The sequence below is a fragment of the Zonotrichia albicollis genome, chromosome 34, assembly GCF_047830755.1.
Source record: "Zonotrichia albicollis isolate bZonAlb1 chromosome 34, bZonAlb1.hap1, whole genome shotgun sequence".
Classification (NCBI taxonomy): Eukaryota; Metazoa; Chordata; class Aves; order Passeriformes; family Passerellidae; genus Zonotrichia; species Zonotrichia albicollis.
In genome coordinates, this window is record NC_133852.1 from 167,475 (window position 1) to 192,192 (window position 24,718).

At 56.4% G+C, this 24,718-nt stretch overlaps 1 protein-coding gene across 2 annotated transcripts in view; it reads right to left on the reverse strand.

Moving 5' to 3' along the window:
- LOC102061019 (cyclin-dependent kinase 16) overlaps positions 1-24,718 on the reverse strand; it is a 31,829-nt gene that overhangs the window by 1,991 nt on the left and 5,120 nt on the right. Inside the window, exons 4-15 of one of the 2 annotated variants that reach the window (XM_074531001.1) lie at positions 21,732-21,833; positions 20,631-20,687; positions 18,182-18,296; positions 16,398-16,492; positions 15,142-15,204; positions 12,437-12,560; positions 11,138-11,258; positions 7,237-7,334; positions 4,874-4,979; positions 3,015-3,057; positions 2,098-2,188; positions 662-739 (exon numbers count right to left, since the gene is read on the reverse strand). In XM_074531001.1, the coding sequence (XP_074387102.1) occupies positions 662-739; positions 2,098-2,188; positions 3,015-3,057; positions 4,874-4,979; positions 7,237-7,334; positions 11,138-11,258; positions 12,437-12,560; positions 15,142-15,204; positions 16,398-16,492; positions 18,182-18,296; positions 20,631-20,687; positions 21,732-21,833 (1,093 nt within the window). The remainder of the gene's footprint in view (positions 1-661; positions 740-2,097; positions 2,189-3,014; positions 3,058-4,873; positions 4,980-7,236; positions 7,335-11,137; positions 11,259-12,436; positions 12,561-15,141; positions 15,205-16,397; positions 16,493-18,181; positions 18,297-20,630; positions 20,688-21,731; positions 21,834-24,718) is intronic. The other variant, XM_074531000.1, reaches the window with a different exon arrangement.

Genomic DNA, 24,718 nt, shown 5'->3' on the forward strand with positions numbered 1-24,718 from the left:
CAGGTGTTTTTGGGGTTCAAGGTTTTTAAGGTTCAGGTATTTTTGGGGTTCAGGATTTTTGGGGTTGAGGTGTTTTTGGCGTCCCACCTGTAGGGGGCAGGAGGATTTTGGGGTTTGGGGTTTTTGGGGTTCAGGGTTTTTGGGGTTCATGATTTTTGGGGTTCAGGGTTTTTGGGGTTTAGGTTTTGGGGGTTGAGGGTTTTTGGGGTTCAGGTATTTTTGGGGTCCCAGCTGTGGGGGGCAGGGGGATTTTGGGATTTGAGGTTTTTGGGGTTCAGGTATTTTTGGGGTTCAGGTTTTTGGGGTTGAGGGTTTTTGTGGTTCAGGATTTTTGGGGTTCAGGTGTTTTTGGGGTCCCACCTGTGGGGGGCAGGGGGATTTTGGGGTTCAGGGTTTTTTGGGTTCAGGTGTTTTTGGGGTTGAGGGTTTTTGTGGTTCAGGATTTTTGTGTTTCAGGATTTTTGGGGTTCAGGGTTTTTGGGGTTCAGGTTTTGGGGGTTGAGGGTTTTTGTGGTTCAGGATTTTTGGGGTTCAGGTTTTTGGGGTCCCACCTGTGGGGGGCAGGGGGATTTGGGGTTTGGGATTTTTGGGGTTTGGGATTTTTGGGGTTCAGGTTTTTTGGGGTTCAGGGATTTTGGGGTTCAGGTTTTTGGGGTCCCACCTGTGGGGGGCAGGGGCCCCGTGCGCAGCCCCGGCTCCTTCTGCAGCTGGATCTCCTTCAGCGCGAAGATGGACGTGGCTGGGAGGGCGGGGAAACCTCAAATCAAGGGGCGTGGCCAGCACAAGCCACACCCCCCAAAAAACCAACACACCCCTTATTTGCATAACCACACCCACCTGCTGTTAACCCACACCCATTCAGCCCCACCCACAGCGCAGCTTTACCCATGGAAATGCCCCATCCAGATAAGCCCCGCCCACTCTAAGCCACACCCACTCTAAGCTCCACCCTCTCAAAGTCCCACCCCCAAAGCCCCCATCCATGTGAAGCCCCACCCCCAATGACCACACCCATTAAGCCCCACCCCATGTGCCCCACCCTTCCAAGGCTCCGCCCCCAGTGCCACACCCATTTGAGGCTCCTCCCCCAGTGCCACGCCCATTTGAGGCTCCTCCCCCAGTGCCACACCCATCCCAATGCCCCACCCCAAACTCTTCCCCATTGGCACCACCCTCCCCATGCCACACCCACACCCTCATTAAGCCCCGCCCCCAGTGCCACACCCATGTGAAACTCCACCCCCAGTGCCACACCCATGTGAAACTCCACCCCCATTGCAACACCCATCGAAGCCCCGCCCCATTGCCACACCCACACAAAATCCCGCCCCATTTTCAAACCCTCACAAAGCTCCACGCCAGAGCCACACCCATGTGAAGCCCCGCCCCAAATGCCACACCCATGGAAACTCCACCCCTATTGCAACACCCATCGAAGCCACGCCCACACCGCCACACCCATTCAAAGCCCCGCCCCAGCACCACATCCATGGAAACTCCGCCTCCAGTGCCACACCCATACAAAGCCCCACCCCCACTGCCACAGCCAAAGCCACGCCCACATTGCCACACCCATGCCAAGCCCTGGCCCCATTGCCACACCCTCACCAAGCTACACCCCCAGTGCCACACCCATGTGAAGCCCTGCCCCAAACCCCACAACACCCTCAATGCCACACCCATTCAAAGCCCTGCCCGAATGCCACACCCATGGAAACTCCGCCTCCAGTGCTACATCCATACAAAGCCCCGCCCCCATTGCCACACCCATGAATGCCCCACCTTCACTGCCACCCCCATGCTAAGCTCCACCCCCAGAGCCACACCCATGGAAACTCCGCCCCCAGTGCCACATTTATACAATGCCCCGCCCCCATTGCCACACCCATGCAATGCCCCACCTTCACTGCCACCCCCATGCTAAGCTCCACCCCCAGAGCCACACCCATGGAAACCTCACCCCCAGTGCCACACCCACTCAAAGCCCCGCCCTGAGTGCCACACCCATCCCAATGTCACACCCCAAACCCCCATTGGCACCACCCTCCCAATGCCCCGCCCCCGCAAGCCCCGCCCCTTCAAGCCCCGCCCACTCACTGTCGGGCAGGTTGCTGACGCGCGGCCCCAGGCAGCTGAAGAACGGGTGTCCCATGGCCTCCGCCGCCGGCACCCGGCGCCGCCCCTCGAACTGCCCCGCCCAGTCAGGCCACGCCCACACGTGGGACACGCCCACGAATGGGTGTGGCTATGCCAACCCCTGCCTCCACCCTTCCCAGGGGCGTGGCTGCAGCCCCACCCCCTCCCAGGGAGCCACGCCCGTGTAGGGAGGGGTTGGGTTAGTGGGTGTGGCCAAAGGGGCGGGGCCACAGCAGGCCACACCCATGGAGGGAGTGGGGAGGGCTGTGGTCAGTGGGGTGTGGCCATTGTGGGAGGGGTTTGGGAGGGTGTGGTCAGTGGGGGTGTGGCTAAAGAGGCAGGGCCAATGCAGGCCACGCCTATTGTGGGAGGGGTTTGGGGCGGGTGTGGCCAGTGGGTGTGGCTAAAGAGGTGAGGGCCAGCAGAGGCCTTGCCCATTGTGGGAGGGGTTTGGGAGGGTGTGGCTGGTGGGGGTGTGGCTAAAGAGGTGGGGGCAATGCAGGCCACGCCCATTGTGGGAGGAGCTTGGGAGGGTGTGGTCAGTGGGTGTGTGGCCAAATAGGCGGGGCCAGCACAGGCCACGCCCATTGTGGGAGGGGTTTGGGTCGGTTGGGGTGCGGACAAATGGGTGGGGCCAGAACAGGCCACGCCCATTGTGGGAGGGGTTTGGGGGGTGTGGTCAGTGGGGTGTGGCTAAAGAGGTGGGGCAGAGCAGGCCACGCCCATTGTGGGAGGGGTTTGGGGGGTGTGGTCAGTGGGGTGTGGCTAAAGAGGTGGGGCAGAGCAGGCCACGCCCATTGTGGGAGGAGTTTGGGGTGGGTGTGGTCAGTGGGGTGTGGCTAAAGAGGCGGGGCCAGCACAGGCCACGCCCAGCTCACCTGCAGCAGCTGCCCCAGGAGGTCGGCGCCGTCCTGGTCCAACCTGAGGGGACAAAGGGACTCAGGTGCCACCAACGCACCCGGGGGACAGGGATGGCACCCAGGGGACACCCCAGGGGACAGGGACACCCCATGTGCCACCCCATGGCACAGCTGCCACCCCATGGCACAGGTGCCACCCTGTGTGCCACCGCTATGGGACAGGTGTCACCCTATGGGACACCCTCATGGGACAATGCCACCCCACAGGACATGTGCCACCCATGTGCCACCCCATGGGACAGGTGTCACCCTATGGGAAAGGTGCCACCCCAAAGAATGTGTCACCTCTATGGGACACGTGTGCCACCCCATGTGCCACCACCATGGCACAGGTGCCACCTTCAAAGGACAGGTGCCACTTCATGGCTCAGGTGCCATCACTATGGGACAGGTGCCACCCCACAGGACACATGCCACCCCATGGGACACGTGCCACCCCATGTGCCACCCCATGGCCCAGGTGCCACCCCATGGGACAGGTGCCACCCTTGTAGAATAGGTGCCACCCTAAAGGACAGGTGCCACTTCATGGCTCAGGTGCCACCCATGTGCCACCACTATGGGACAGGTGCCACCCCATGGGACAGGTGCCACCCTTGTAGAATAGGTGCCACCCCAAAGAACAGGTGCCACCCCATGTGCCACCTCTATGGGTGCCACCCCATGTGCCACCCCATGTGCCAACACATAGGACAGTTGCCACCCCACAGGACACATGCCACCCCACAGGACATGTGCCACCCCATGGCCCACGTGCCACTCCATGGCACAGGTGCCACCCTTGCAGAATAGGTGCCACCCCAAAGAACAGGTGCCACTTCATGGCTCAGGTGCCACCCATGTGCCACCACTATGGGACAGGTGCCAACACATAGGACAGGTGCCACCCCATGGGACAGGTTCCACCCCATGGCCCAGGTGCCACCCCAAAGAACAGGTGCCACTTCATGTGCCACCCCACAGGACAGGTGCCACTCCAAAGGACAGGTGCCACCCCACAGGACATGTGCCACCCCACGTGCCACCCCATGGCCCACGTGCCACCCCATGGGACAGGTGCCACCCTTGCAGAATAGGTGCCACCCCAAAGGACACGTGCCACCCCATGGCCCAGGTGCCACCCCATGGGACAGGTGCCACCACACAGGACAGGTGCCACCCCATGTGCCACCACTATGGGACAGGTGCCAACACATAGGACAGGTGCCATTCTGTGGGACAGGTGCCACCCCATGGCCCAGTGCCACCCCACGGCCCAGGTGCCACCCCATGGGACAGGTGCCATTCTGTGGGACAGGTGCCACCCCATGGCCCAGGTGTCACCCCATGGAACAGGTGCCACCCCAAAGGACAGGTGCCACCTCATGGCTCAGGTGCCACCCATGTGCCACCATTATGGGACAGGTGCCATTCTGTGGGACAGGTGCCACCCCATGGGAAACGTGCCACCCTATGGGAAAGGTGCCAACACATAGGACAGGTGCCACCCCACAGGACACGTGCCACCCTATGTGCCACCCCACAGCCCAGGTGCCACCCCATGGGACAGGTGCCACCCTTGCAGAATAGGTGCCACCCCACGGCCCAGGTGCCACCCATGTGCCACCACTATGGGACAGGTGCCATTCTGTGGGACAGGTGCCACCCCACGGGACAGGTGCCACCCCATGGCACAGGTGCCATAGGTGCCACCCCAAAGGACAGGTGCCACTTCACGGCTCAGGTGCCACCGCTATGGGACAGCTGCCACCCCAGCTGCCACCCCAGGTGCCACCCCCATGCCCAGGTGCCACCCCGGTGTCCCCTCAGTCCCAGACCGTGGCGCGTGCTGCCGCAGCCCCTCGGGCGGGTACAGCGGGTATTTGTGTGCCCGGAACTCGGCGTTGGCACCGATGCCCGGCCACGTCTCCTCCGTCGGGGTCCCTAAAGGGGGCACAGGGGGGAGAGGAGCCCCCAGATTTACCCAAACCCCCCCAGATTTACCCCAAACCCAAAAAATCTGCCCCAAAATCCCCTGGATTTGCCCCAAATCCTGCCCAGATTTACCCAAATCCCCCTGGATTTACCCAAAATCCTGCCCAGATTTACCCAAATTCTCCTGGATTTGCCCAAAATCCTGCCCAGATTTACCCAAATTCTCCCGGATTTACCCAAAACCCTGCCCAGATTTACCCAAATTCTCCTGGATTTACCCAAAATCCTGCCAAGATTTACCCAAATCCTCTGGATTTGCCCAAAACCCTGCCCAGATTTACCCAAATTCTCCTGGATTTGCCCAAAATCCTGCCCAGATTTACCCAAATTCTCCTGGATTTGCCCAAAATCCTGCCCAGATTACTCCAAATTTCCCCCCAACATCCCCCACATTTCCCCCAAACCCCCAAATTCCCCAGATTTCCCCCAAATCTGCTCTGGATTTACCCCAAATCCCCCTGGATTTTTTCCCCCCTCAGCCAATTTTCCCAAATCCCCCCTGAATCTGCCCCAAACCCCAGATTTCCCTCAAATTCCCCCAAATTGCCCCAAACTCCCAAGATTTCCCCCCCAAAACCCCCAAGATTTTCCCCCAAATTCCCCCAAACCCCCCAAATCCTCCAGATTTCCCTCAAATTCCCCCAAATTGCCCCAAATTTCCCCCAAACTCCCAAGATTTTCCCCCAAATTCCCCCAAATCCTCCAGATTTCCCTCAAATTCCCCCACATTTCCCTCAAATTTCCCTCAAATTCCCCCAAATTTCCCCCCAACACCCCCCAGATTTTCCCCCAAAACCCCCAGATTTTCCCCCAAACCCCCCAAATCCTCCAGATTTCCCTCAAATTCCCCCAAATTGCCCCAAATTTCCCTCAAATTCCCCCCAAATTTCCCTCAAATTCCCCCAAATTTCCCCCCAACCCTCCCCAGATTTGCCCCAAACCCCACAAGATTTTCCCCCAAATTCCCTCAAATCCTCCAGATTTCCCTCAAATTCCCTCAAATTCCCCCCAAATTTCCCTCAAATTCCCCCCAAATTTCCCTCAAATTCCCCCAAATTTCCCTCAAATTCCCCCCAAATTTCCCTCAAATTCCCCCCAAATTTCCCCCCACACCCCCCAGATTTTCCCCCAAAACCCCCAGATTTTCTCCAAATTTGCCCAATTTCCGCCTGGATTTCTCCCAAACCCCCAAATTCCTCCAAATCCCCCAGATTTCCCCCAAATCTGTTCTGGATTTACCCCAAATCCCCCTGGATTTTTTTCCCCCCTCAGCCAATTTTCCCAAACCCCCCTGAATCTGCCCCAAACCCCCAAGATCTTCCCCCAAATTCCCCCAAACCCCCCAAATCCTCCAGATTTCCCTCAAATTCCCCCAAATTGCCCCAAATTTCCCTCAAATTCCCCCCAAATTTCCCTGAAATTCCCTCAAATTCCCCCAAATTGCCCCAAATTTCCCTCAAATTGCCCCAAATTTCCCCCCAACCCTCCCCAGATTTGCCCCAAACCCCCACCAAGATTTCCCCCAAAACCCCCAAGATTTTCCCCCAAATTCCCCCAAACCCCCCAAATCCTCCAGATTTCCCTCAAATTCCCCCAAATTGCCCCAAATTTCCCCCAAACTCCCAAGATTTTCCCCCAAATCCTCCATATTTCCCTGAAATTCCCCCAAATTTCCCTCAAATTCCCCCAAATTTCCCTCAAATTCCCCCCAATTTCCCTGAAATTCCCCCAAATTTCCCCCCAACCCCCACAAGATTTCCCCCAAAACCCCCAAGATTTTCCCCCAAATTCCCCCAAACCCCCCAAATCCTCCAGATTTCCCTCAAATTTCCCCCAAATTTCCCCCAAATCCTCCAGATTTCCCTCAAATTCCCCCCAAATTTCCCCCCAAACCCTCCCCAGATTTCCCCCAAATCCCCCAGATTTCCCCCAAATTCCCCCAAATTTGCCCAATTTCCACCTGGATTTCTCCCAAACCCCCAAACCCCCAAATCCTCCAAATTTCCCTCAAATTCCCCCAAATTTCCCCCCAACCCTCCCCAGATTTGCCCCAAAACCCTCACAAGATTTCCCCCAAAACCCCCAGATTTTTCCCCCAAATTCCCCAAAACCCCCAGATTTTCCCCCAAATTTGCCCAATTTCCACCCAGATTTCTCCCAAACCCCCCAATTTTCCCAAACCCCCCGGTTTTCGCCCCAAACACACCGAGCAGGCGGAAGATGAAATGCAGCTGCTCCTCCACGGTGGCCCCGGGGAACAGCGGCCGCCCCGTCACCATCTCCGAGAAGATGCAGCCGACCCCCCTGCCAAAATGATCCCAAAAAACCCAAAATTACCTCAAAATTACCCCCAAAATTACCCCAAAATCCCTCTGGCAGGGACACCCCAAAATTACCCCAAAGTTACCCCAAATTACCTCAAAAAACCCCAAAATTACTCCAAAAAACCTCAAAATTACCCCCAAAATTAACCTTATATCCGAGACAGACTCCCCTGCCAGAAGCACCCCAAAAACCCCCAAAATTACCCCAAAAATTGCAAAATTACCCCCAAAATTACCCCAAAACTCCAAACTGACCCCTCTGCCAGGGACACCCCAAAAAAACCAAAATTACCTCAAAATTATCCCCCAAAATTACCCCAAAAATCCCTCTGGCAGGGACACCCCAAAATTACCCCAAAGTTACCCCAAAAAAACCCAAAATTACCTCAAAATTACCCCCAAAATTACCTCAAAAAACTCAAAATTACCCCCAAAATTAACCTTAAATCCCAGACCAACCCCCTGCCAAAATGATCCCAAAAAACCCAAAATTACCTCCAAATTATCCCCAAAATCTCTCTGGCAGGGACACCCCAAAATTACCCCCAAATTACCCAAAAAAACCCCCAAATTTACCCCAAAAACCCCCAAAATTACCTCAAAAAAACCTCAAAATTACCCCCAAAAAACTCAAAATTACCCCCAAAATGAACCTTAAATCCCAGATTGACCCCCCTGCCAAGGACACCCCAAAAAAACCAAAATTACCTCAAAATTATCCCCAAAATCCCTCTGGCAGGGACACCCCAAAATGACCCCAAAGTTACCCCCAAAAACCCCCAAAATTACCTCAAAAAACCTCAAAATTATCCCAAAAAACCCAAAATTACCTCAAAATTATCCCCAAAATCCCTCTGGCAGGGACACCCCAAAATGACCCCAAAGTTACCCCCAAATAACCCCAAAAAAACCCAAAATTACTCCAGAAAAACTCAAAATTACCCCCAAAATTAACCTTAAATCCCAGACCAACTCCCCTGCCAAAATGATCCCAAAAAACCCAAAATTACCTCAAAATTATCCCCAAAATCCCTCTGGCAGGGACACCCCAAAATTACCCCCAATTACCCCAAAAACCCCCAAAATTACTCCAAAAAACCCCAAAATTATCCCCAAAATGAACCTTAAATCCGAGACAGACTCCCCTGCCAGAAGCACCCCAAAAAACCCCAAAATTACCTCAAAATTATCCCCCAAAATTACCCCAAAATCCCTCTGCCAGGGACACCCCAAAATTATCCCCAAATTACCCCCAAAAACCCCAAAATTACCCAAAAAAACCTCAAAATTACCCCCAAAATGAACCTTAAATCCCAGACTGACTCCCCTGCCAGGGACACCCCAAAAACCCCCAAAATTACCCCAAAAACCACAAAATTACCTCAAAATTATCCCCAAAATTACCCCAAAATCGCTCTGGCAGGGACACCCCAAAATTATCCCCAAAACCCCCCAAAATTACCCCAAAAAACTCAAAATTACCCCCAAAATTAACCTTAAATCCCAGATTGACTCACCTGTCTGGGACACCCCAAAATTATTCCCCAAAAAATGAAAATTACTCTGAAGTTTCCCCAAAATTATCCCCAAAATTACCCCAAAATCCCTCTGGCAGGGACACCCCAAAATTACCCCCAAATTACCTGAAAAAAACCCCAAAATTACCCCAAAAAACCTCAAGATTACCCCCAAAATTAACCTTAAATCCCAGACTGACCCCCCTGCCAGGGACACCCCAAAAACCCCCAAAATTACCCCAAAAATTGCAAAATTACCCCCAAAATTACCCCAAAACTCCAAACTGAGCCCTCTGCCAGGGACACCCCAAAAAACCCAAAATTACCTCAAAATTATCCCCAAAATCCCTCTGACAGGGACACCCCAAAATTATCCCCAAATTACCCCAAATTACCCCAAAAAACCTCAAAATTACCCCCAAAATTAATATTAAATCCCAGACTGACCCCTCTGCCAGGGAGACCCCAAAAAAGCCCAAAGCTCCCCCAAAACTGCCCCAAAATCCCAAAAATGATCCCCAAAATTACCCCCGTGGCACCCCCAAAATCCCAAAGTCCCTCCCAGTAAATCCCAGTGCCCATCCCAGTGCCATCCCAGTGCCCATCCCAGTGCCATCCCAGTGCCCCCAGTGCCCATCCCAGTAAATCCCAGTGCATCCCAGTAAAACCCAGTGGATCCCAATGCCCCCAGTGCCACCCAGTGCCATCAATGCCCATCCCAGTGAATCCCAGTACATCCCAGTAAACCCCAGTGGATCCCAATGCCCCCAGTGCCCATCCCAGTGAATCCCAGTACATCCCAGTCCATCCCAGTCCCTCCCAGTACCCACCACATGTCGATCTGGGTGCTGTACTCGGTAGAACCCAGCAGGATGTGCCCATCCCAGTGCCCCCGATGCCCCTCCCAGTAAATCCCAGTGCTCCCAGTTGCCCCCAGTCCCTTCCAGTGCCCATCCCAGTCCCTCCCAGTCCCTCCCAGTCCCTCCCAGTGCCCACCACATGTCAATCTGGGTGCTGTACTCAGTGGATCCCAGCAGGATGTGCCCATCCCAGTGCCCCCAGTAAATCCCAGTGACCCCAGTGCCCATCCCAGTCCATCCCAGTAAATCCCAGTGCCCCCAGTGCCCATCCCAGTAAATCCCAGTGCCTCCAATGCCCCTCCCAGTAATTCCCAGTAATTCCCAGTAAATCCCAGTGCCTCCCAGTACCCACCAGATGTCGATCTGGGTGCTGTACTCGGTGGATCCCAGCAGGATGTGCCCATCCCAGTGCCCCCAGTAAATCCCAGTGCCCCCAGTGCCCCTCCCAGTCCATCCCAGTCCCTCCCAGTTGCCCCAGTACCCACCACATGTTGATCTGGGTGCTGTACTCGGTGGAGCCCAGCAGGATGTGCCCATTCCAGTGCCCCCAGTGCCCATCCCAGTAAATCCCAGTGCCTCCAATGCCCCTCCCAGTAATTCCCAGTCCCTCCCAGTCCCTCCCAGTTGCCCCAGTTACCCACCACATGTCGATCTGGGTGCTGTACTCGGTGGATCCCAGCAGGATGTGCCCATCCCAATGCCCCCAGTGCCATCCCAGTGCCCCCAGTGCCCATCCCAGTAAATCCCAGTGCCCCCAGTGCCCCTCCCAGTAAATCCCAGTCCATCCCAGTCCCTCCCAGTCCCTCCCAGTTGCCCCAGTGCCCAACCACATGTCGATCTGGGTGCTGTACTCGGTAGAACCCAGCAGGATGTGCCCGTCCCAGTACCCCAAATGCCCATCCCAGTAATTCCCAGTACCCCCAGTGCCCATCCCAGTCCCTCCCAGTCCATCCCAGTTGCCCCAGTACCCACCACATGTCGATCTGGGTGCTGTACTCGGTAGAACCCAGCAGGATGTGCCCATCCCAGTGCCCCCAGTGCCCATCCCAGTCCCTCCCAGTGCCCCCAGTCCCTCCCAGTCCCTCCCAGTCCCTCCCAGTTCATCCCAGTACCCACCACATGTCGATCTGGGTGCTGTACTCAGTAGAACCCAGCAGGATGTGCCCATCCCTGTGCCCCCAGTGCCCATCCCAGTCCCTCCCAGTCCCTCCCAGTCCCTCCCAGTTGCCCCAGTGCCCACCACATGTCGATCTGGGTGCTGCACTCGGTGGAGCCCAGCAGGATGTGCCCGTCCCAGTGCCCCCAGTGCCCATCCCAGTAAATCCCAGTGCCCCCAGTGCCCATCCCAGTCCCTCCCAGTGCCTCCCAGTCCCTCCCAGTCCATCCCAGTTGCCCCAGTTACCCACCACATGTCGATCTGGGTGCTGTACTCAGTGGAACCCAGCAGGATGTCGGGCGGGCGGTACCACAGCGTCACCACCTCGCTCGAGAACGTCTTGGTGGGGATGGACTTGGCACGGGCCAGGCCTGGGGGGCACCAAGCGGGCACAGGGGGGGCACAAAATGGGTATGGGGGGGCACAAAGTGGGGTCAGGGGGCAGAAAAGGGGGGGTCCTGAGAGGGTTTGTGGAGTTCTGAGGGATTTTTGGGGTGCCAGGTGAGGTTTTTGGGGTGCCAGGGGAGGTTTTTGGGGTGCCCAGGCTGAAATCTGCCAGCTTGAGGTTACCCCAATGGCTGAGCAACCCTGGGAAGGTTTATGGGGTTTTGAGGAATTTTATGGGGTTTTGAGGGTTTCTAATGGGGTTTGGGGGGGGGTTTTGGGGTCCTAGGTGAGGTTTTTGGGGTGCCCAGACCGAAATCTGCCAGCTTGAGGTTCCCACTGGCAGCTGAGCAGATCCTGGGAATGTTTATGGGATCCTGGGAAGGTTTTTGGGGTTTTGAGGAATTTTATGGGGTTTTGGGGGTTTCCAATGGGGTTTTGGGGAATTTTTGGGGTCCCAGGTGAGGTTTTTGGGGTCCCAGGTGAGGTTTTTGGGGTCCCAGGTGAGGTTTTTGGGGTGCCCAGACCGAAATCTGCCAGCTTGAGGTTACCCCAATGGCTGAGTAGCCCTGGGAAGGTTTATGGGGTTTTGAGGAATTTTATGGGTTTTGGGGGTTTCTGATGGGGTTTTGGGGGGTTTTTGGGGTGCCAGGGGAGGTTTTTGGGGTCCCAGGTGAGGTTTTTGGGGTCCCAGATGAGGTTTTTGGGGTGCCAGGTGAGGTTTTTGGGGTGCCAGGGGAGGTTTTTGGGGTGCCCAGACCGAAATCTGCCAGCTTGAGGTTACCCCAATGGCTGAGTAGCCCTGGGAAGATTTATGGGGTTTTGAGGAATTTTATGGGGTTTTGGGGGTTTCTGATGGGGTTTGGGGGGTTTCTGATGTGTTTTTGGGGGATTTTTGGGGTGCCAGGGGAGGTTTTTGGGGTTCCAGGTGAGGATTTTGGGGTGCCCTGACCGAAATCTGCCAGCTTGAGGTCCCCACCAGCAGCTGAGCAGATCCTGGGAAAGTTTATGGGATCCTGGGAAGGTTTATGGGGTTTTGAGGAATTTTATGGGGTTTTGGGGGTTTCTGATGGGGTTTTGGGGGATTTTTGGGGTCCCAGGGCAGGTTTTTGGGGTCTCAGGGGGGTTTTTGGGGTGCCAGGGGAGGATTTTGGGGTGCCCTGACCGAAATCTGCCAGCTTGAGGTCCCCCCGGCGGCTGAGCAGGAGGTTCTGGGGTTTGAGGTCGCGGTGCAGAACCTTGTGGCGGTGACAGAAGGCGAGGCCGCGCAGGAGCTGGAACAGGAACAGCTGCACAAAAACACAGAACGGGATCAGACAGACAGACAGACAGACAGACAGACAGACAGACAGACGGACAGGGACCCCTCAGGAGCTGGAACAGGAACAGCTGCAGCCCAAAAAAATAATGGGATCAGACAGACAGACAGGGACAGACAGACAGGAATTGGAACAGGAACAGCTGCAGCCCAAAAAATTATGGGATTAGACAGATGGACAGACAGACAGACAGGAGCTGGAACAGGAACGGCTGCAGCCCAAAAACACAGATCAGACAGACAGACAGGGACAGACAGACAGACAGACAGGAGCTGGAACAGCTGCACCCCAAAAAACAATGGGATCAGACAGACAGACAGACAGGGACAGACAGACAGGGACAGACAGACAAGGATCCTGCAGGAGGAGCTGGAACAGGAACAGCTGCAGCCCAAAAAATAACGGGATCAGACAGACAGACAGACAGACAGACAGGGACAGACAGACAGGGACAGACAGACAGGAGTTGGAACAGGAATGGCTGCACCCCAAAAAAATAATGGGATCAGACAGACAGACAGACAGACAGACAGACAGGGACCGCGCAGGAACTGGGACAGGAACAGCTGCAGCCCAAAAAATGGGATCAGACAGACAGACAGACAGACGGACAGACAGGAACAGACAGACAGGAGCTGGAACAGGAACGGCTGCACCCCAAAACATAACGGGATCAGACAGACAGACAAGGACAGACAGACAGGGATCCTGCAGGAGCTGGAACAGGAACAGCTGCACCCCAAAAACACAGAATGGGATCAGACAGACAGACAGGGACAGACAGACAGACGGACAGACAGACAGGAGCTGGAACAGGAACAGCTGCACCCCAAAAACACAGAATGGGATCAGACAGACAGACAGGGACAGACAGACAGACGGACAGGGATCCTGCAGGAGCTGGGACAGGAACAGCTGCACCCCAAAACATAACGGGATCAGACAGACAGACAGGGACGGACAGACAGACAGACAAGGACAGACAGACAGGGATCCTGCAGGAGCTGGAACAGGAACAGCTGCAGCCCAAAAACACAGAATGGGATCAGACAGACAGACAGACAGACAGGGACAGACAGACAGGAGCTGGAACAGGAACAGCTGCACCCCAAAAACACAGAATGGGATCAGACAGACAGACAGGGACAGACAGACAGACAGGGACAGACAGACACGAGCTGGGACAGGAACAGCTGCAGCCCAAAAAATAATGGGATCAGACAGACAGACAGGGACAGACAGACAGACAGACAGGAGCTGGAACAGGAACAGCTGCACCCCAAAAACACAGAATGGGATCAGACAGACAGGGACAGACAGACAGGGACAGACGGACAGGGACCCCTCAGGAACTGGAACAGGAACAGCTGCACCCCAAAAACACAGAATGGGATCAGACAGACAGGGACAGACAGACAGGGACAGACGGACAGGGACCCCTCAGGAACTGGAACAGGAACAGCTGCACCCCAAAAACACAGATCAGACAGACAGACAGGGACAGACAGACGGACAGGGATCCTGCAAGGAGCTGGGACAGGAACAGCTGCAGCCCAAAAACACAGAATGGGATCAGACAGACAAACAGGGACAGACAGACAAACAGGGACAGACAGACAGACAGACAGACGGACAGGGACAGACAGACAGGAGCTGGGACAGGAACAGCTGCACCCCAAAAAATAATGGGATCAGACAGACAGACAGACAGGGACGGACAGACAGGGACAGACAGACAGACAGACAAGGATCCTGCAGGAGCTCGGACAGGAACAGCTGCACCCCAAAAACACAGATCAGACAGACAGACGGACAGACAGGGACAGACAGACAGACAGACAGACGGACAGGGACCCATGGGATCAGACAGACAGACAGGGACAGACAGACAGGAGCTGGAACAGGAACAGCTGCACCCCAAAACATAACGGGATCAGACAGACAGACAGGGACAGACAGACAGACAGGGACAGACAAACAGACAGACAGGGACAGACAGACAGACAGACAGGGACACCCCAGGACAATCCCAATCCCTCTGTGGCTCCTAAACCTCCCTGGGAAACAGCAAAGACCCCAAAACCCCACCCAAATCTCCCCAAAATCCCACCCAAATCTCCCCAACACCACCCAAAATCCCCCGAAATTCACCCAAACACCCCTAAATCCCCCGAAATTACCCCAAAAACCCCCAAATCACCCCAAAATCCCAAAAAAACCCCAAATCCCTCACCCTGACGTTGTGCATGCTGATGACCCCAAAAATCACCCAAAATCCCCCCAAAAACCCCCCAAAATCCCCCTAAATCCCCCAAATTCCCTCATCCTGATGTTGTGAATTCTGATGACCCCAAAATCCCATAAAAACCCTAAATCCCACCCTGACGTTGTGCATGCTGATAACCCCAAAACCCCCCTAAAACCCCTCCCAAAACCACCCAAAATCCCCCAAAATCCCCCAAAATCCCCCAAAATTCACCCAAACACCCCAAAATCCCCCGAAATTACCCCAAAAACCCCAAAATCCCATAAAAAACCCCAAATCCCTCACCCTGACGTTGTGCATGCTGATGACGTTCCCACAATCGTCCAGATACTGCTTCAGGTCCCGGTCCTGGGGAGAGCAGGAAATCCCAAATTTTGGGGTGAATTTTGGGGTTTTTTATGGGATTTTAGGAGGATTTTGGGGTAAATTTAGGGTGAATTTTGGGGTGAATTTGGGGTGATTTGGGGCGGATTTTGGGGTGACTTTGGGTGGATTTTGGGGTTATTTTGGTGTGGATTTTGGGGTTATTTTGGGGTGGATTTCAGGGTGATTTGGGGTGAATTTGGGGTGGATTTTGGGGTGAATTTTGGGGTGACTTTGGGGTGAATTTCAGGCTGGATTTTGAGGTGATTTGGGGTGGATTTTGGGGTGAATTTTGGGGTGACTTTGGGATGATTTGGGGTGGATTTTGGGGTGATTTTGGGATGATTTTGGGGTGATTTGGGGTGAATTTTGGTGGATTTTTGGGGTCACTTTGGGGTGATTTGGGGTGCATTTCGGGGTGAATTTCAGGGTGGATTTTGGGGTGAATTTTGGGGTGACTTTGGGATGATTTGGGGTGATTTGGGATGGATTTTGGGATGATTTTGGGGTGACTTTGGGGTGATTTGGGGCGGATTTCAGGGTGGATTTTGGGGTGATTTTGAGGTGACTTTGGGGTGATCTGGGGGGAATTTTGGGGTGATTTTGGGGTGAATTTTTGGTGGATTTTGGGGTGACTTTGGGGTGATTTGGGGTGCATTTAGGGGTGAATTTCAGGGTGAATTTTGAGGTGATTTGGGGCGGATTTTGGGGTGGATTTGGGGTGGATTTTGGGGTGATTTTGGGGTGAACTTCAGGCTGGATTTTGAGGTGATTTGGGGCGGATTTTGGGGTGGATTTTGGGGTGGATTTTGGGATGATTTTGGGATGATTTTGGGGTGATTTGGGGTGGATTTTGGGGTGACTTTGGGGTGATTTGGGGCGGATTTTGGGGTGATTTTGGGGTGAATTTCAGGCTGGATTTTGGGGTGACTTTGGGCTGATTTGGGGTGACTTTGGGGTGAATTTCAGGCTGGATTTTGGGGTGACTTTGGGGTGATTTGGGGCGGATTTTGGGATGGATTTTGGGATGATTTTGGGGTGATTTTGGGGTGACTTTGGGGTGGATTTTGGGGTGACTTTGGGGTGGATTTTGGGGTGATTTTGGGGTGATTTTGGGGTGACTGTGGGGATGATTTTGGGGTGATTTTGGGGTGATTTTGGGGTGCTTTGGGGCTCACCAGGTACTCGAAGACCAGCGTCAGGCACTGCGGCGTGTGCACGATGTCGTGCAGCGTCACCACGTTGGCGTGCTTGAGATCCCGCAGCAGGGACACTGCGGGGACATTGGGGACATTGGGGACATTGGGGACACAGGGGGACAGCGGGGTCCCTCAATGTCCCCCCAATGTCCCCTGAGTCCCCCCATGTCCCCTCCATGTCCCCTTGTCCCTGTGTGCCATGTCCACCCATGTCTCTTTGTCCCCAATGTCCCCCTGTCCTTCCGTGTCCCTCCATGTCCCCTCTGTCCCCCTGTCCCCAATGTCCCCCTGTCCCCCATGTCCCCAATGTCCCCCTGTCCCCAATGTCCCCCTGTGTCCCCAATGTCCCCTGTGTCCCCTCCATGTGCCAGAGTGTCCCCAGTGTACCCACCCTCTCACATGGCCATGCAGGGCACCCCCAGTGTCCCCAGTGTCCCCCTGGTGTCCCCAAGTGTCCCCACCCTCTGATGGCCGTGCAGGCTGTGTCACCCCAATGTCCCCAATGTCCCCGGTGTCCCCAATATCCCCAGTGTCCCCAATGTCCCCAATGTCCCCAGTGTCCCCAAATGTCCCCAATGTCCCCCCAATGTCCCCAGTGTCCCCAGTGTCCCCAATGTCACCAGTGTCCCCAATGTCCCCCCAATGTCCCCAATGTCCCCAATGTCCCCAATGTCCCCAATGTCCCTGGTGTCCCCAGTGTCCCCGGTGTCCCCAGTGTCCCCAATGTCCCCAATGTCCCTAGTGTCCCAGTGTCCCCAATCTCCCCAATGTCCCCAGTGTCCCCAATGTCCCTGGTGTCCCCCCAATGTCCCCCCAGTGTCCCCAGTGTCCCCAGTGTCCCCGGTGTCCCCACCCTCTCTGATGGCCGTGCAGGCTGTGTCCCTCCAGGGTCCTCAATGTCCCCAGTGTCCCCGGTGTCCCCAATGTCCCCCCAGTCTCCCCAATGTCCCCAGTGTCCCCAATGTCCTCAGTGTCCCCAATGTCCCCAATGTCCCCAGTGTCCCCAATGTCCCCAATGTCCCCAAATGTCCCCGGTGTCCCCAATGTCCCCCCAATGTCCCCAATGTCCCCAATTCCCCCTGATGTCCCCAATGTCCCCAATGTCCCCAGTGTCCCTAATGTCCCCAATGTCCCAGGTGTCCCCAATGTCCCCCCAGTGTCCCCAATGTCCCCAAAGTCCCCAATGTCCCAGGTGTCCCCAATGTCCCCCCAGTGTCCCCAATGTCCCCAGTGTCCCAAATGTCCCAGGTGTCCCCAATGTCCTCAAATGTCCCCGGTGTCCCCACCCTCTCTGATGGCCGTGCAGGCTGTGTCTCCCCAATGTCCCCAATGTCCCTCCAGGGTCCCCAATGTCCCCGGTGTCCCCGGTGTCCCCAATGTCCCCAATGTCCCCAGTGTCCCCAGTGTCCCCAATGTCCCCAAATGTCCCCAATGTCCCCAGTGTCCCCAGTGTCCCCGGTGTCCCCAGTGTCCCCCCAGTGTCCCCAGTGTCCCCGGTGTCCCCACCCTCTCTGATGGCCGTGCAGGCTGTGTCCCCCCAGCGTCCCCAATGTCCCCAGTGTCCCCGGTGTCCCCGGTGTCCCCAGTGTCCCCAATGTCCCGGGTGTCCCCAATGTCCCCCCAGTGTCCCCGGTGTCCCCATTGTCCCCAATGTCCCCAATGTCCCCCCAGTGTCCCCAATGTCCCCGGTGTCCCCAATGTCCCCAATGTCCCCAATGTCCCCAATGTCCCCAATGTCCCCCAAATGTCCCCGGTGTCCCCACCCTCTCTGATGGCCGTGCACGGCGCCCCCTCCTCGTGCTCCAGCCGGATTTCCTTCAGCGCCACCAGGTTCTCGGTCAGCTTGCTGCGGCCCTTGTACACCGTGGCGTAGGTGCCCTGGGGACAACGGGGACATTGGGGACATCAGGGACACACTGGGGACATCAGAGACATGGGGACACGTTGGGGACATCAGGGACACGCTGGGGACATCAGAGACATGGGGACACGGTGGGGACATCATCAGGGTCATGGGGGATATTGGGGACATCAGAGATACATTGGGGACACCTGTACACTGTGGCGCAGATACCCTGGGGACATGGGGACACATTGGGGACATTGGGGACACATTGGGGGACATCAGAGACACATTGGGGACATTGGGGACACGCTGGGGACATTGGGGACACATTGGGGACACTGGGGGACACAGTGGGGACATCACAGACACATTGGGGATATCATCAAGGACAGCTGTACACCGTGGCGTAGGTGCCCTGGGGACAATGGGGACTTTGGGGACATCAGGGACACGCTGGGGACATCAGAGACATGGGGACACATTGGGGACATCATCAGGGTCATGGGGGACACATTGGGGACATCATCAGGGACAGCTGTACACCGTGGCGCAGGTACCCTGGGGACATGGGGACACACTGGGGACATTGAGGACAGGGGGACACATTGGGGACATCGGGGACACATTGGGGACATCAGAGACACATTGGGGACATCATCAGGGGACACCTGTACACCTTGGCGTAGGTACCCTGGGGACATGGGGACATTGGGGACATTGGGGACACATTGGGGACATTGGGGACACATTGGGGACATCATCAAGGACACTTGTACACCGTGGCATAGGTGCCCTGGGGACAACGGGGACATCATTGGGGACATCAGGGACACGCTGGGGACATCAGAGACATGGGGACACATTGGGGACATCATCAGGGTCATGGGGACACATTGGGGACATCAGAGATACATTGGGGACACCTGTACACAGTGGCGCAGGTACCCTGGGGACAGGGGGGGACATTGGGGACATTGGGGACACATTGGGGACATCACAGACACATTGGGGGACATCAGAGACACATTGGGGACATTGGGGACACACTGGGGACATTGGGGACACATTAGGGACATCATCAGGGACAGCTGTACACCGTGGCGTAGGTACCCTGGGGACATGGGGACATTGGGGACATTGGGGACACATTGGGGACATCAGAGACACATCGGGGACATCATCAAGGACAGCTGTACACCGTGGCGTAGGCGCCCTGAGGGGACAGTGGGGACATTGGGGACATTGGGGACACATTGCGGACATCAGAGACATGGGGACACATTGGGGACATCATCAGGGTCATGGGGACACATTGGGGACATCAGAGATACATTGGGGACACCTGTACACCTTGGGGTAGGTACCCTGGGGACAGGGGGACATTGGGGACACCGGAGGGGACACAGGGACATCACAGGCATGGAGGAGACACGGCTGACACAAGGCACAGGTGACACACAGGTGACACTCAGGTGACACAGGTGACACAGGTGACACACAGGTGACACACAGATGTCACACAGATGACACTCAGGTGACACAGGTGACACAGGTGACACTCAGGTGACACACAGGTGACACAGGTGACACAGGTGACACACAGGTGCCACACAGGTGACACAAGTGACACACAGGTGACACAGGTGACACACAGGTGACACTCAGGTGACACAGGTGACACAGGTGACACACAGGGTGACACAGGTGCCACACAGGTGACACACAGGTGACACACGGGTGACACACAGGTGACACAGGTGACACACAGGTGCCACACAGGTGCCACACAGGGTGACACAGGTGACACTCAGGTGACACACAGGTGACACACGGGTGACACACAGGTGACACAAGTGACACACAGGTGACAGGTGACACACGGGTGACACACAGGTGACACAGGTGACACTTAGGGTGACACACAGGTGCCACACAGATGACACACAGATGACAGGTGACACACAGGTGACACACAGGTGACACAGGTGAAACAGGTGACACACAGGTGACACAGGTGACACAGATGACACAGGTGCCACACAGGTGCCACACAGGTGCCACAGGTGACACTCAGGTGACACTCAGGTGACACACAGGGGACACACAGGTGACACAGGTGACACTCAGGTGACACACAGGTGACACACGGGTGACACACAGGTGACACAAGTGACACACAGGTGACAGGTGACACACGGGTGACACAGGTGACACACAGGTGACACACAGGTGACACACAGGTGACAGGTGACACACAGGTGACACACAGGTGACACTCAGGTGACACACAGGTGACACAGGTGACACACAGGTGACACACAGGTGACACTTAGGGTGACACTCAGGTGACACTCAGGTGACCTCACCTCTCCCAGTTTGTCCAGTTTCACGTAGGTCTCCAACTTCCCGAAGCCGATTTCAGACTGGTGGCGAGAGGGGAGAGGGGACCCCGTTACTGGGAGAACTGGGAGAGCGGGGAGACCCCATCCCCCCACCTGTACTGGTTATACTGGTCTGTACTGGTTATACTGGTCTGTACTGGTTATACTGGTCTGTACTGGTCTATATTGGTCTATATTGGTCCATACTGGTTATACTGGTCTGTACTGGTCTATATTGGTCTGTACTGGTCTATACTGGTCTGTACTGGTCTGTACTGATCTGTACTATTTTGTACCGGTCTGTACTGGTCTATACTGGTCTGTACTGGTTTACACTGGTCTGTACAGGTTCATACCAGTCTATACTGGTTTATACTGGTCTATGCTGACCCATATTGGTCTGTACCGGACCATACCGGTCTGTATTGGTTTATACTGGTCTGTACTGATCTGTAATATTTTATACCGGTCTGTACTGGTCTATACTGGTCTGTACTGGTTTATACTGGTCTGTACTGGTCTGTACAGGTTCATACCAGTCTATACTGGTTTATACTGGTCTATGCTGACCCATATTGGTCTGTACCGGTCCGTACTGGTCTGTATTGGTTTATACCGGTCTGTACTGATCTGTACTATTTTGTACTGGTCTGTACTGCTCTATACTGGTTTATACTGGTCTATACTGGTCTGTACTGGTCTGTGCTGGTCTGTATTGGTTTATACTGGTCTGTACTGATCTGTACTATTTTGTACCGGTCTGTACTGGTGTATACTGGTCTGTACTGGTTTATACTGGTCTGTACAGGTTCATACCAGTCTATACTGGTTTATACTGGTCTGTGCTGACTCATATTGGTGTGTACTGGTCCATACTGGTCTGTATTGGTTTATACTGGTCTGTACTATTTTGTACTGGTCTGTACTGGTCTATACTGGTCTGTACTAGTCTGTACTATTTTGTACCGGTCTGTACAGGTCTATACTGGTCTGTACTGGTCTGTACCAGTCTGTACAGGTCTGTACCGGTCTGTACCGGTCTATACTGGTGTATACTGGTTCATACTGGTCCATACTGGGACGCACCAGGGAGACGCGGCGCAGGCGGCGGCTCAGGGGCCCGGGCAGCCCCAGCCCCCCCTCGGGCAGGCGGGTGTCAGCGGGCAGGGACAGGCGCTTGGTGACATCCTGGGGACAGGGACAGCGGGACCAGTGCGTCCCAGTGCATCCCAGTTCATCCCAGTGCCATCCCAGTGCATCCCAGTTCATCCCAGTGCCCCCCCCAGTTCATCCCAGTGCCCCCCCAGTTCATCCCAGTTCATCCCAGTGCTCCCAGCCCTCCCCTCTCAGGCAGGGACAGGCGCTTGGTGACATCCTGGGGACAGGGACAGTGGCACCAGTGCATCCCAGTGCATCCCAGTTCATCCCAGTGCCCCCCCAGTTCATCCCAGTGCCCCCCCAGTTCATCCCAGTGCTCCCAGTTCAGCCCCAGCCCTCCCCTCTCAGGCAGGGACAGGCGCTTGGTGACATCCTGAGGACAGGGGACAGCTCACACCAGTGCTCCCAGTCCCTCCCAGTCCCTCCCAGTGCTCCCAGTGCCATCCCAGTGCCCTCCCAGTATCCCGGCCACTCCTCCCAGTCCCTCCTACTCCCCCCAGTCCTCCCACTCCTCCCAGTATCCCCAGTGCCCCAGTCCCTCCCAGTGCTCCCAGTATCCCCAGTATCCCAGACCCCTCATTCCCTCCCAGTCCCTCCCAGTCCCCCCAGTCCCTCCCAGTATCCCCAGTATCCCAGTCCCTCCCAGTGCTTCCAGTCCCCCCCCAGTCCCTCCCAGTCCCTCCCAGTCCCTCCCAGTATCCCCAGTCCCTCCCAGTATCCCCACTTCCCCCAGTCCCTCCCAGTGCTTCCAGTCCCCCAGTGGTCTCAGTCCCCCACTCCCCTCACTCCCCCCAGTCCCTCCCAGTGCTCCCAGTATCCCCAGTCCTCCCAGTCCCTCCCAGTGCTCCCAGTATCCCCACTACCCCCAGTATCACCAGTATCCCAGTCCCTCCCAGTGCTTCCAGTCCCCCAGTGCTCCCAGTCCCTCTCAATCCCTCCCAGTATCCCCAGTCCCTCCCAATCCCTCCCAGTGCTCCCAGTCCCCCCAGTCCCTCCCAGTGCTCCCAGTCTCCCCAGTCCCTCCCAGTATCCCCAGTATCCCAGTCCCTCCCAGTGCTTCCAGTTCCCCCCCAGTCCCTCCCAATCCCTCCCAGTATCCCCAGTCCCTCCCAGTATCCCCAGTCCCTCCCAGTGCTCTCAGTATCCCCAGTCCCCCCAGTATCCCCACTTCCCCCAGTCCCTCCCAGTGCTCCCAGTCCCCCAGTGGTCTCAGTCCCCCACTCCCCTCACTCCCCCAGTCCCTCCCAGTCCCTCCCAGTATCCCCAGTCCCCCCAGTCCCTCCCAGTCCCTCCCAGTGCTCCCAGTATCCCCACTACCCCCAGTATCACCAGTATCCCAGTCCCTCCCAGTGCTTCCAGTCCCCCAGTGCTCCCAGTATCCCCAGTCCCCCCAGTCCCTCCCAGTCTCTCCCAGTGCTCCCAGTATCCCCCACTCCCCCCAGTATCCCCAGTATCCCAGTCCCTCCCAGTGCTTCCAGTTCCCCCCCAGTCCCTCCCAATCCCTCCCAGTATCCCCAGTCCCTCTCAGTATCCCCACTTCCCCCAGTCCCTCCCAGTCCCCCCAGTGGTCTCAGTCCCCCCCCAGTCCCTCCCAATCCCTCCCAGTCCCCCCAGTCCCTCCCAGTCCCTCCCAGTCCCTCCAATGCTCCCAGTCCCTCCCAGTGCTCCCAGTATCCCCAGTATCCCAATCCCCTCATTCCCTCTCAGTCCCTCCCAGTCCCTCCCATTCCCTCCCAGTCCCCCCAGTCCCTCCCAGTGCTCCCAGTCCCCCAGTGGTCTCAGTCCCTCACTCCCCTCACTCCCCCCAGTCCCTCCCATACCCTCCCAGTCCCCCCAGTCCCCCCAGTCCCTCCCAGTCCCTCCCAGTGCTCCCAGTATCCCCACTCCCCCCAGTATCCCCAGTATCCCAGTCCCTCCCAGTGCTTCCAGTCCCCCAGTGCTCCCAGTCCCTCTCAATCCCTCCCAGTCTCCCCATTCCCTCCCAGTCCCCCCCAGTCCCTCCCAGTATCCCCAGTATCCCAGTCTTTCCCAGTGCTTCCAGTCCCCCCCCAGTCCCTCCCAATCCCTCCCAGTCCCTCCCAGTATCCCCAGTCCTTCCCAGTATCCCCACTTCCCCCAGTCCCTCCCAGTGCTCCCAGTCCCCCAGTGGTCTCAGTCCCCCACTCCCCTGACTCCCCCCAGTCGCTCCCAGTGCTCCCAGTATCCCCAGTATCCCAGTCCCCTCATTCCCTCCCAGTGCTCCCAGTCCCCCCCAGTCCCTCCCAGTATCCCCAGTATCCCAGTCTTTCCCAGTGCTTCCAGCCCCCCCCCAGTCCCTCCCAATCCCTCCCAGTCCCTCCCAGTATCCCCAGTCCCTCCCAGTATCCCCACTTCCCCTAGTCCCTCCCAGTCCCCCCAGTCCCTCCCAGTCTCCCCAGTCCCTCTCAATCCCTCCCAGTATCCCCAGTCCTTCCCAGTATCCCCACTTCCCCCAGTCCCTCCCAGGGCTCCCAGTCCCTCCCAGTGCTCCCAGTATCCCCAGTATCCCAATCCCCTCATTCCCTCCCATTCCCTCCCAGTCCCTCCCAGTATCCCCAGTATCCCAGTCTTTCCCAGTGCTTCCAGTCCCCCCCCAGTCCCTCCCAATCCCTCCCAGTCCCTCCCGGTATCCCCAGTCCCTCCCAATCCATCCCAATGCTCTCAGTCCCCCCCCAGTCCCTGCCAGTCCCTCCCAATCCCTCCCAGTATCCCAGTCCCTCCCAGTGCTTCCAGTCCCCCAGTGCTCCCAGTCCCTCTCAATCCCCCCCAGTATCCCCAGTCCTTCCCAGTATCCCCACTTCCCCAGTCTCCCCAGTCCCTCCCAGTCCCTCCCATTCCCTCCCAGTCCCTCCCAGTGCTCCCAGTATCCCCAGTCCCTCCCAGTATCCCCAGTCACC